This window comes from Nicotiana tabacum, chromosome 17 (genome assembly GCF_000715075.1).
Source record: "Nicotiana tabacum cultivar K326 chromosome 17, ASM71507v2, whole genome shotgun sequence".
NCBI classification, from domain to species: domain Eukaryota; kingdom Viridiplantae; phylum Streptophyta; class Magnoliopsida; order Solanales; family Solanaceae; genus Nicotiana; species Nicotiana tabacum.
The window spans coordinates 72510715-72524677 of NC_134096.1; the positions used below are offsets into that span (position 1 = coordinate 72510715).

A 13963-nucleotide genomic window follows, 5' to 3' on the forward strand; every position below is an offset into this window, starting at 1 on the left:
GCAATACCTAACAAATGTGGACTATTTTATTTGACCTTCATATATAATTTTCTTTCTTTGAACCCATATACTATTGCAATAATTCATCTCATTCATTAAGATCATAGTTTATCTTCTCCTTTTATTTTAGGAGAGAGACATAATTGTTGTTATCTTTCTATCAACTAGTTTAGAGGGAATAGAAAAAAACTAAAAGGGACTATGGTCTAGAATCGATCTTCAACAAACCAAATTAACAACGGAATCTGACCTTAGCCCCTCTTGATTTGTCACTACCAACAACATGTTTTTCTCTTGTTTTTGTCATTTGGATTCAACACATCTTAGATTAATTTTTTACTTTATCAATTAATTTTAACTTGTTGCAGCAATTTGTCTACTTTTCTTCTTAGGTAATTAATTCTACTTATAAGTGACGATTACCTATAGTTAGAACTTATAAGTTGATACTACTATGATTTCACTCAATATATATAGCTTACCAAACTCATAGGGAGGTAAAATTGTGATACAACCCCTACATTGGCTGACATGTAGAAATAAATTCTAAAAAGAAAAAATAGATTGCCGAATTTTGAACCACCCACTCATCAGAGAGCAGTATTTGAATATTAATCTCAACTAATTCTACTATTCACAAAAAAATAAAAAAACTGAACAGTTTTCCCAAAAATTGAACTCAACTACTCAGGTATTGCACTTAACCTTGCCGTAAACTTCCCTCTCCTCCCACTACCACCAGTACTCCTCGCTCTTCTCAATTCCGCCACCGCAGAATCATTATTATTTACCTCTTTACCCTTTTTCTCTACTAATAAATCTGAACCTTTACGGCGACAACCGTATTTTTCACCACCACAATTGTTCAAAGCAGAACTAGCCTTAACGGCTAATGCAGCCATTTCCTCAGCCTTAAGCCTCCGTTTCAGATTGCTCAAAGGCAAAGCAAAATAAAGTTGACCCGGTTGAAGCTCTTCGTCAGCACTAATTGCAGAAACCACATTTCCAAATTCCATTTCGTCCGAATTACATATGAATATTGTTGGATCTCTTTGTAATAAGTATGAAGCTTTAACTGGATATGGAAACTCTTGTAATCTTCCGTCTTGTAATATCAATTTTGCTGTAGCAATAGATGTAGATTCACACGAACTGCAAATACCCATTTTTTGCTAAATTAAGGACTAGATTCGATCCGATTCAAACTCAGTGAGCAAATGAAGAATAGAGGAAATTAAGAAAACTTGTTGGAGAAGACTGAACGAAGAAAAAGGCAAGAAAAAGAGAGGTATAAATAGGAGGTGATAAGTGATACTGTATTGAATAATGAACCAAGAAGCCACGTCAATATTTTGTCATTTGAAAAATTAAAAGGAAATTGGTTTAAGGGAAAATAATTAAAGAGGTGACTTTTGAATTTGGATTTAGATTTTAGAGTTTGTTATTGCCATAATAGCAGTATAGGGCAGTGCATTGCCAACCTGTAAACTTAATGGGTGACAGGTTGTATTTATGTTCTTCCAACTCTACCCCTCTTCTCTCCATGAAATTACAGAACAAGGGACTGGGATTTCGAGCCCGTTTGGCCATGCAATTTGTTTGATTATTTTCGAAATCAATGTTTGACCGTAAAATTTTTAATTTTTACTTAAAGATATGTTTTAGAATTTTATAAAAAATTCTTAAAAATTATTTTTCAAAATTTTCACTCAGATCACTCGCAAAAATTCAAAAACAACCCAAAATTATATTCATGTCAAAATACAACTCTAATTTTCAAAATATATCTTCGAAATTTTATAATTCTTTTGTCCAAACGGCCACTTCATTTTCCTAATCATCTGCAACACTTTTATTTATCTATGATTATTTCAATTGTACTAATTTTGAATCGATACTTCTAACTGAAATATTCAAAGTTATAACATTAATAGTCTGTTTGGCCATGTTTCTTTTGAGCTTAAATTGTATTTTTTTGTCAAAAATATTCTTTTCTAATTAAGGTGTTTGGCCAAGTTTTTGAAAGGAAAAAAAATACTTTTGAAGAGAAGCATAAGCAGTTTTGGAGAAGCAAAAAAAAGTACTTTCTCTCCAAAAAAATACTTTTTTGAAAAACACTTTTGAGAAAAATACACTTAGAAGTAGTTTTTTAAAGCTTGGCCAAACACTAATTGCTGCTCAGAAGTATTTTTTAAATTAATTAGCCAAACACAAACTGTTTCTTACCAAAAGTTACTTTTGAGAAAATCACTTTTCAAAATAAACTGATTTTTGCTTGACCTAACAGGTTATAAGTATAATTAATAATATTATGTTAAAATTTCAAAAAATACGTATTAGTAAAATTTTAGATTGTTATAAAAAAAATCAAATTATGGTGGATGTCTACTCTTCCTCCATAATCTTCTCAAATTCTTAATGACATATTCAATGACATATTTCTTAATGACATATTCAATGACATATTTTTCTTCACTTTTCATGCCTATATAAATGCCTTGTAATAGATAGGAAAATATACACAATTGAAGAAGAAAATCTCTTCCTTCTCTCTATCTCCATTTCTTGTTCATGTTTTACTAAATTGCTTTTATTTCATAACAACATGTCTTGTTCATATTTTACTAAATTGCTTTTATTTTATAACATAAATTAATTAGTTTGAGTTTCCATAAGCAAAGTCATAGTAACACTATAGGGAAATCACCTAGTTATTGAATATTTCGGTTATCACTTATCAGATAGTGTTAGGAGGTTATTTAATTCGCAGACTACTTATGGACAGATTACAATAAGGTATTTTTATGCAGAGACAAAATAGTTTATATACTATTATTAGGTGAGTAATAACATGTAAAGCAGCGTATTGCTGATGAACATATTCGTATTCCATATTTTATCTTGCTCAAATACAAATATATTCTTATATATAGTTTGCAAGTACAATAATGCATCGTTTAATCAATACCGGAACCAAATACAACATTAATTGAGCGATTTTTTTACCTGAAACTAAACACTGCATATTTAATATATGCAGATACAACTTTAAAAATATGACTATTTCTTACAAATTAAATATCGCATTAGTTATGCAAAATTTTATACCAATGTCATTTTTCCTTATTTGGTCAATCGTCGGACGAGCTTAAATTCACATGACCGGAGTGTAATTATTATATTCACACTGATTGAAGTCAGAGGCGGATGCAGTGTACTCACTACAGGTTCAACTGAACTCATAATTTTAGACGCAGAGTAAAAATTTATATGTAAAAATTTATTAAAATTAAAAAAATAGTAAATATGAACTCATAACTTTAAAAATATAATGGGTTCAATGTTAAAAAACTTAAAATTGAACCAATAAGATTTAAATCTTGAATTCGCCTCTTATTCAAGCGGTAAATATGCAGTAATCTAACTATTAGCAAGCCCGGATAGAATAGTATTGACCGCAAGATCAAAGTAAACGAAGTATGGTCAAATACACTACACAGAGGAATCACGAGATGTTAATAAAGGGAGTGGAAATTTTCGAAGAAAAGGACGGCGAAATTAGAGAGTTGATATTTAAAACGGGACTGTAACTTCTAACCACCACCCATTCTTGAATAACGTATCTGCTGGGGCTTTTAATAAGAGCAAACGTTATCTCTAATAGGGACAACTAGGTTACAAGTTCGATCTAATTTAATAATTTTAGTTTAAATCTGTATTCTTTTCGATTCATTTTAATTGTTTTTTGGATTATTTTTACACATATTAAGAAATTTATCTTTTAGCATTAATTAATTAATAATAAAATTGACCATATTAACCTTAATTTGTTCATTAAAAAACAACAACAAATACTTGTAGGCTCTTTACTCTCAAGGCAACTTTGAAATAAAGAAGTTAATTTCTTCTAGAATTCTGAAAAAATCAAATATTATAAACCACAAAAAAAATTAAAAAATCAATTAAAATGGACCGAAAAGAATATTCATATTAATATTTTTATTAAATAGAAATACAAATTATTAATTTAAAATAATATTATCTAAAATCACTAAAGTTACAAACCGATAATATTTCAAATTTTGAGTCCACCTTTATATGGTAGCAAAAGAAGGTTCTTAGTTCTTACCGGGCTGACTACAAACGGACGAGGAACCTGTGCCTCTGATAGTGATATTTACAGGCTACTATACAAGATTTCAAAGAGGAAAATGATGACGGTTTTGCCTTTTATTCGACCTTTTTACTTTGTTTGGCTAAGCTAATCGGTTACTATATCTTTCTATAATTTCATTCTTATATAACAACACTTCATTATAGAAATCAAATTTTTTCGGAATCAAATTTCATGTTCTGTTATAATATATATTTTTTATAACAATTTGATATAACATTCAAAAATATCTAAAATAAATGAGACTGTTATAGAGATATTTGACTGTACTACGTACAAATATACGGCCAACAAATTTAACTTTTCTCCCCCCCCCCTAAGCAATTACCAACATAGTTAAGAGAGACAACGATAGCTTATCCTCCAAAACAATTGGGTTGAGATTACGATCGAGTAGAATATCTTTTTTCAACTGATTATCATATACGTCTTGTCTCAATTTCATTACAGATATTTGTGAATGAATGTTAGGCATAAAACTTAATTTGATTGGACCGCAACTGCTGCATAGTGCATACATGTGTTCTTATCGTTTAACTATAATTATATTACATATAGTATAATTTAATTTTATTCTCTTACAAGTAATAAATTAGCATGATTTGACGTGTATTTTGATCCAATTAAGTACCTTTTTTTTCATGAATATTGTGTTCAACTACATCAAATGGTGTGATGATTAGTAATAAGTGTGGTCGCATCATTGATCTTCGGTTTGAAATATGCATTTAACTATGTTTAAAACATGTGCATCTTATCTTTATTTTAATTGATACTTTCTCGTTTAAATATATGTGATTCTATTTGTTTTTAAAATAAATCCTTTTAAATTTAAAAATTCGTTTTAAATATTCTTCATCAGAATTTTTTATAGCCACATATACAAATATAGAAATGTACAAATGTTATTGGTATATTTCATATTATAATTTTAAAAGATTTTATCCACAAAAATAATATTTCATATATAAATCACAAATTTTAAAAAAACAATTCTAGCAGTTAAATACGTTTACCTATATTAAAAATGGGAGTGTCTATTTATCGCTTTAGTCAAATTCCTGTTTAGACATAAATTTTATTTTCAAAAAAATTAAAATATTATTTGTTCATAAAATTTTATCAAAATTGTAAAAGTTTTATAGAAAAATTTTCAGCCAGTTTTTGGGTGAATGTTTTTTTTTTTCACTCAAGAAAATTCAATTTTTTTCAAGTAAACACTTGACAAATACAATTAGACTCTTAAAAGTTAGTTTTTACCATAACTTCTGAATATTCTTGTGTTTAAATTTCAACTAAATTTATGTGCAAACACTAAGGGGTCATTTGGTATGATGGAATAAGAAATTAATCCCGGTACTCAATCGCCTTACCCCTTGTTTAGTTACTAAGTCTGGAATAAGTTATCCCAGAATTAAAAATTACCGAAAAAGCTACCTATTATAAGATGGAATAGTAATTACATGATAAATTATTTCGGGATAACACAATAAATTTAACAATCTCATAATTAATATAACATTTCAAACCGTTAATAAAAAATAAAACAAGCATAACTGATTCTAATATAATTAATCCCAACGTAATTTGTTTTCAAAACGAACGTCCGCTGAGTTGTTTTAACAAAAGCAAAAGGAGGACGTCAAGACGAAAATGTGTGGGGCGGAGAGGAAATTATGGGCAAATGAGAAGGGTAATATAGGAATGAAAGGGAGGGGACGTGGCAAGGTAGACGAGATACAGAGAGGAGGATGACTAAAGACACGTGGAAATGAAGGAAGGCAGCAGCGTGGAGACCCCTTTTGTACTACCAACAACCCGACAACAGCTTACGTCTTATTATCTGTTTTTTTCCTTGTGTTGAATCCAAACACACAAACAAGAATCACTCTTTCATCACTTCCTCTCTTTTGTTTTCTTCTTTTCTTCATTTACTTCCATTTCCTTGCACCTTGGAAAATATTATAATATAGTTTCTTGATTGTTTTGGTTCGCCTAAGTTGTGTTTGCTTCTTTTTAATTATATGTTCCAATAATTGTGTCCTTTAACTAGGCATATCATCCATTATTTGAACTTTGGCTATTGGCTAATTGAGTCCATGCCATTTTTTATAATGTACTTATTATACTTTTAAAATTATGATTTTAAATATGGAGTAGTTAATTAAAATTTAGTACTATCCGTATATATCGATAATGTCCGTAGCAAAAGTACTGAATTAGATTAAATTCGTAGTGAAGAATTTACCTCCATCTTTGCCTAAAATCATGTACTAGTTAATAGTGGTAATAAGCTTTTCCTCTTACCTTGTCCTCCCCTTTTCATTTTCATGCTTAAGAAACATATTCCTAGTGCTCACTTGGAAAGAGATTCGCTTTTGCTTCTGCTTTTTCCTCACCCTTCATGCTTAAGAAATGCACTTTTCTCTTCCTAAGTTGGTTGCTCTTGCGGTCTGACCAACAGGCGGGTCGGGTAGGGAACGTGTCGAAACAAGTATTAAAAAACGGACAAATTATCCGACCCGACTCATATTTAATACGGGTAAAAAATGGGTTAACCGACTGATAATATGAATAATCATATTATCCATGACTTCTTGTATATGATCACTTTTGGGAGAATTTCTAATCTCCCAAACTTGAGAAACTTCCAATTTAAAGATTTACAAATGTAAAAGTTAAACTCATTAGTTATCCATTGATTATTTATTTGGTTATCCATTTTTAAGTGAATAATATGGTTCTTATTCATATTTGATCATTTTTTATATAGTTCATTATCCAATCCATATTTTAATGAACAATATGGGTGAATAACTATTTTATTTTATTTATTTTGCCCCACTAGTTGCTCTCATTTGAATGTTTCACATAAAATTTACACAAGAAAAGAAAACTTTTTTGTAACATAAATTGAATAATCGTAAAAAATCATAATTATAGTTTAGCTAGTAAGGAACTACGGATCACGGTAAATCATCCAACTCTCTCATATGAACATTTCATTAAAGTGAAAATGAAACAACTGATAGTTGTAAGATATGAAAAAGTGTTGGTTTTTCATGATAAACTAAAAAAAGTATAATGAAATGGAGCCGATAATAACTTTAGCATCATTTTGCTTAACTAAAATATACGCTCTTCTTTTAATTAAGTTATTGTATCTAGATTTAGGGAGTTCCCTTTTTAGCCTCATAAACTTAAATAAAATTTAATTAGAGAGATCGCAAAGATTATAGATTTGATTTCATAATCATTGCCATCATACAAAGAAACATACTATAATTTTAAGTTGGCCCAATGAAGCTTCCCAACACAAACCTCAGCCACCGAAAATCCATGTAGATTCAGAAACAATCATCTTCTTTTGGACACAAGTCCATCACCTATTCCACTTTTAGGTTCTTTTTCCATCCCCATTTCCTAGAAGTGCAAAATTCCACATGGTGTTGCCTCTTTGATTTTAGACTTTTAAGGCCACTCCTCCTACCAACTCTGCCCCCACAAACCCACCGCCACCAACAAGAATATAAACATGAAAAACAAATATTAGGAAAGAAGAAAATACAATAATATATGAGGAATAAGCATATAAGGAGCCTAGTGTTCAATGAAGTGGGTGAGAATCATGAGATTTCAAGTTTAAATTCCAAAGGTAAAAAGCATTAAACGATTTCTTTCCATGTTTCTAAAATTTGGTCGATAGATTTACTTGATACCTATTGTTGAGAAAAAATTACATTATCATGTGAAATTCGAGACACTGACAAATCCAGAATTTTGGATTTGTGGATGCTTAACTTTTTTTTTTTTTTTTTTAACGTATAGTACTATCAATCATATTGTATAAGTGCATAACTATTTGAACACAATCATACAAATAATTAATAAAAAAACTTATAGTATTAATATTATGGATGTCGTGGAACTATGATAAATAACACAACTAGCTAGAAAAGTGATTGGTGAGTTTTACCGTTCTAGACGAACTGTTGGTCTTCAAAAGTGGTGGAACTTTGGAGTCCCTTCTTAAGTAGATTTTTTTCTTTCTTTGCTATAGTAATTTAGATAAAGTAAAAAAAAAAAATTAAAAAAAAGCTAAAACAAAAGGTCAGGGAAAAAAACAAGTAGTATTAGAAAAGTAGCTACCAGAAAGAACAAAAGATGATTATTACTCTCCCTTTTCAATATAGATGAGGTAGTTTGACTCGACACGGAGTTTAAGAAAAAAAAGAAGACTTTTGAAATTTGAGATCTTAAAAGTTTAAGGGGTAAAAATTTTGTGGGGCCATAACATTTATATGGTTATAAAAACTTCTCATTAAAGGTAAAATGAATAAAACGAAGAATTTAAAGTTATTTATTTTGGAACATACTGAAAAGGAAAGTATCTCATGTAATAACGGAAGGAGTAGTAGGAAACTTGTAAAATACTGAAATCGAACTGCCGCTGCCCGCCTTCATAACCTCCCAGCCCGCATTGTTGACCAAAGCACCAATCAAACATTTTATTACCTGAGTACTTGTTAAGTTTCTATATCAGTTTCCTTAAAATTTCAATATAACATACTCTTTGTGGAGGTCGATGGGTGCTTAAGCATCCAAATTTGATATATAGATTCACCCTTGATTCAAGATGCACGTAAACTGGCCTAAACACAACAGTTATCAAAAAAATATATGAGGAATAGAAATGACGGGTTGTAGAGTATTAGTTGAAGATGGCGAGTGATTAATGGATATGCATAAGCAATTTATAGATATTTTAGAGAATGGACACTTCTTTCTTTGTAACGAGCTTTTTAATTGTTTATTGAACGAAGTTAAGGCTAGCTCATGACTTGATGAGCTCTTTGATTGAGGTAAAAATTGTAAATCCATCACTAGCGTTCGCTACTATTCCCTTCCTCTTTTCCCCTTCTTAATATAATAAAAACATAAAAAATAAAAAATTGTTACTGGACGATTTTTTTTCATTCAGTCAAAATGGACAATACCTGTTAAAAATTGTGAGTGGCTGTGTCGGCATATTATAGTGACAGTTCGGTTCATAAAAGGATTTGGGTAGTGGGGATATGATTGGTTTAAGGTTTTATATCCTGTATCAAAGAGTGTATGCATATACTTTGTATTACCTTCAAGTGGTGTGATTTCAAAACAGTATCGAATGACACTCCTACTAAAGGGCGAAACCTTATGATCGTTACATTCTAGGCGTGAATTAAAAAGTAAAGGACACCAAACGAGAGCATTTTGCTTCCCAAAAAGAAGATAATATGGTAATCCATATAGATAGCATGTAAATAATTTTCTGGCTGAAACCATGCATGCATGATATGCACAGCTTGTGAAGAGACTGAAGATTGAAAATCTAAGAACATGACACCAAATCAATTTAGGGTCTGTATTGATTCATATAAACGTTCAATGTGTACATCATACTCATATGCATGTCAATGTGATACTTGTATTATTTTTCCGAAACCGATAATATTTTATTTTGGTGACAGAAAAGGAATGATGCAATGCACGTGCATCTCATCGAGTTGTCTACTAATTGGTTTTTAGATTTGACGAAACTGCATGTCCGCGAATCTTCTATTTGGCACTAGAAACTTAAAAAGAAATTATAGTAGAGCTATTACAAATTCTAGAGGTGCAATATTCAACTGCAATAATAATAAGAGGAATTAATTAGAAGCAGTATATAGTATTAGAAAAGCTGGCATTGCCAAATTGAAAATGGAGTAAGAAGCTACCAACCGGCAAAACAAAGACTTCTGTAATATTAACGTATGTACCCATCGAACAAGGAATTATTATTCCACTTGTTTGAGATTTTGAGTGGACCTAAAATCTAAATGCCAGCCACTCTAAAATCTTCTACATTTATGTTCAGGTTCAAACTTCTTTGCATTATTCTCATGGCCCAGGAAATCCTGTTGGGCTACTCTGGTAGGGCACATAACTGACCCAGTCATAATGCATCTCCTTTGGGGTGAAAATAGCATGGGGTGACCAGTTTTGATCGATAATAAAAAAATAAGCATAGTTTCAAAATTAATTAAAATTTAGCCATTTTTAGTTAGTTGGACAAATATATCTCTAAACTAAACGCTAAAACCTATCTTCTTCGTCTTCTCCGCTTCTTCTTCTCTCTCGAGTTTACCCTGTTGAGGTTTTTGTTTTAAGATAAAATAGTCTTCAAATGAGGGTGAATGGGAAATGGAGGGAAAATGAAATTTTGAGTAAAATTTTAAGTTTCCCCCTCTTGACAATGAGACATTGTCCCATATTGGAAGAGGAAGATATTTTTGGTGGGTATATATATAATTGCTCTTCTTGTAGCTCTTAAAGAGTTAAGAAGAAAGCAAGCCTCGCGCCGTCGTCGTCGTCGCTCGCTCGGCTTCGGCTTCGGCTTCGGCTTCGGATAATGTGCTTGCTCCACAAACAAGCTAATGCTTGCTCCACCATGGAGGGTGGACGATTGGTCTTCTTCAATACTGGCTGCTATATATATGTGCAGCAGCTGTTGAAGAAAGACACACACAACACACAAGACACAAATCGCTCAACAGATTTGGCTATACATTGCACTCCTTCCTCTCAGCATTTCCATACGATTTTCTGAGTTTCTACTCCTTCGTTCTGCATTGTTTTAACTTCAAACAAAGCAACTGTAAGTATGATTTGCTACCGAACTTTGTATTCGCTGAAAACACTGGGGTTTGAAGTACCGCTACACCAGTGTGTGATTCGTTCTATCCTGGGAGAAAATAATCCATTACCTTGGGTACTAGGAGGGGATTAAATTCCTTAAGGAAATACTGTGAATTCAGTGGGCTCGAATTAATTACTGTTTCATTACGTTAACTTATATTTTGTAGAATTATTATTTACAAATACAGCAATATTGGCGGGACTAATAATCTTAAAAAATTTAATATTTATTTCTGTATTTGTGTTATTCTTATTATTCTGCAAACTAAAACCTTTGTGGTTTTGTGTACTCCCGTTTTGGAGAGTAAAGCCTTCGTGGCATTTTGTTGGAGATTAAAATCTACGTGATTTTTACTCCAGTTTTAAAACGTTTATTAAATATTTGTTTGTGTCATTCTTTTACAGAAAAAATGACGACTGAAAGCGAAAACCAAGCTGTTCCGATGGTGACTGCTAACGCATCGACAAGCCGAACACCGGTGTTGGCACCGGCAGAAAAACCCGAAAAATTTTCCGGGATTGATTTCAAGCGCTGGCAGCAGAAGATCTTCTTCTACTTAACTACGTTATGTCTACAGAAGTTCATCAAGGAAGATGTTCCTGATCTGCCAGATAAAACTCCAGAGAATGAACGCTTTCTCGTGATTGAAGCGTTGAAGCATTCTGATTTTTATGCAAGAATTATATTCTTAGCGGACTGGATGATAATCTGTATAATGTATACAGTAGCGTGGAGACGTCAAAAGAATTGTGGAATGCGCTTGAAAAGAAATATAAAACTGAAGATGCCGGGATGAAGAAATTCGTTGCCGCAAAATTTTTGGACTACAAAATAGTAGATAGCAAGTCTGTTATTACCCAAGTCCAGGAATTGCAAGTGATTATTCATGATCTACTTGCTGAAGGTCTTGTCATCAACAAAGCATTCCAAGTAGCAGCAATGATTGAGAAGTTGCCTCCGTTGTGGAAGGACTTCAAAAATTATTTGAAACACAAACGAAAGGAAATGTCCCTTGAAGATCTCATTGTTCGGTTGAGAATCGAAGAGGACAATAAAGCTGCTGAAAGGAGAGGCCGTGGAAATTCAACAATAATGGGAGCAAATATTGTTGAAGCTAACAAAAAAGAGGAAGAAGGCTTCTGGTCCGAAATACAACCCAAGTAAGAAGCGGTTCAGTGGAAACTGCTACAACTGTGGGAAAATCGAACACAAATCTACGGAGTGTCGTGCTCCGAAAAAAGACAAGAAAAAGGGTCAAGCAAACATGGTAGTAAACCATGATGATGTTGATAACTTGTGTGTCATGCTTTCTGAATGTAACTTGGTGGGAAATCCTAAACTGTGGTAGTTTGATTCAGGAGCCACTCGCCATGTTTGTGCAGTTAGAGAAGCTTTTGCTACTTATGCTCCTGCTGGACCCGGAGAGACAGTTTATATGGGAAATGTTTCAACAGCAAAAGTTGAAGGATATGGGAAGATATTTCTGAAAATGACTTCTGGCAAGGTCATGACTTTGAACAATGTCCTTCATGTTCCTGAAATGAGAAAGAATTTAGTCTCTACTGGACTTCTTGTTAAGCACGATTTTAAGTGCGTTTTTGTGTCCAACAAGGTTGTCATTAGTAAGAATGAAATATTTGTAGGAAAAGGTTACCTCACCGAGGGCCTTTTCAATCTGAATGTAATGGTTGTGGAAAATAATAATAATATTTCAGCTTCTTCTTACTTACTTGAGTCAAATGATTTATGGCATGTACGTTTGGGTCATGTCAATTATAAAACCTTGCGAAAAATGATTAACTTGGAAGTACTGCCCAAGTTTGAATGCGAAAAATCAAAATGTCAAACATGTGTGGAATCTAAGTATGTTAAACATCCTTATAAGTCAGGTGAAAGGAATTCAAATCCTTTAGACTTAATTCACACAGATATTTGTGACATGAAGCCAATACCATCTCGCGGTGGAAAAAAGTATTTCATAACTTTTATTAACGATGGTACTCGATATTGCTATGTTTACTTACTGAATAGTAAAGATGAAGCAATAGACGCATTCAGGCAATACAAAAATGAAGTTGAAACGCAACTTAACAAGAAAGTAAAAATGATAAGAAGTGATAGGGGTGGTGAATATGAATCTCCTTTTGAAGAAATATGTTTAGAATATGGAATTATTCATCAAACAACAGCCCCTTACACGCCCCAATCTAATGGGATTGTGGAAAGAAAGAATCGCACATTAAAGGAGATGATGAATGCGTTGTTGATAAGTTCTGGTTTGCCACAGAACTTGTGGGGGGAAGCCATTCTTACGGCTAATCGAATATTAAATCGAGTGCCCCATAGCAAAACACAATCCATTCCATATGAAAAATGGAAAAGAAGGAAGCCCAACTTGAATTACTTTAAAGTGTGGGGGTGTTTGGCAAAAGTGCAAGTTCCTAAACCCAAAAGGGTAAAGATAGGACCGAAAACCGTTGATTGTGTTTTCATAGGATATGCGACAAATAGTAAAGCATATCGATTTCTGGTTCATAAATCAGAAAATCCCGACATTCATAATAATACGGTTATAGAATCAGATAATGCTGAGTTCTTTGAAAATATATATCCGTATAAAAAGGAATGTGAGTCGTTTGGTGAAGGATCTAAATGACCTCGGGAAGAAACAAAAGAAAGTACATGTAATCAGGAGGATCCAAGACGTAGTAAACGTCAAAGAACGTCTACTTCATTTGGACCAGATTTTGTGACTTTCTTATTGGAGAATGAGCCTCAAACATTTAAAGAAGCTATGATTTCTTCGGAATCATTGTTTTGGAAAGAGGCAGTCAATAGTGAAATAGAATCCATATTGAACAACCATACATGGGAATTGGTTGATCTTCCTCCTGGAAATAAACCTTTGGGTTCTAAATGGATTTTTTAAGAGAAAAATCAAAGATGATGGCACTATTGATAAATTCAAGGCAAGGCTCGTAATCAAAGGGTATAGACAACGAGAAGGTCTAGACTACTTTGATACATACTCTCCAGTTACAAGAATTACATCCATACGGATGTTAGTA

General features: G+C 32.3%; 1 protein-coding gene across 1 annotated transcript; it reads right to left on the reverse strand.

Moving 5' to 3' along the window:
• Positions 1-683: 683 nt before the first annotated feature.
• Positions 684-1166, reverse strand: LOC107779734 (uncharacterized). The gene has a single exon (XM_016600216.2). It carries the CDS (start codon positions 1164-1166, stop codon positions 684-686), a length of 483 nt encoding a protein of 160 aa, XP_016455702.1.
• Positions 1167-13963: the final 12797 nt, after the last annotated feature.

Excerpts from the sequence above, each read along its gene's own strand:
- LOC107779734 (XM_016600216.2), bottom strand. The coding sequence starts at position 1,166 with ATGGGTATTTGCAGTTCGTGTGAATCTACATCTATTGCTACAGCAAAA.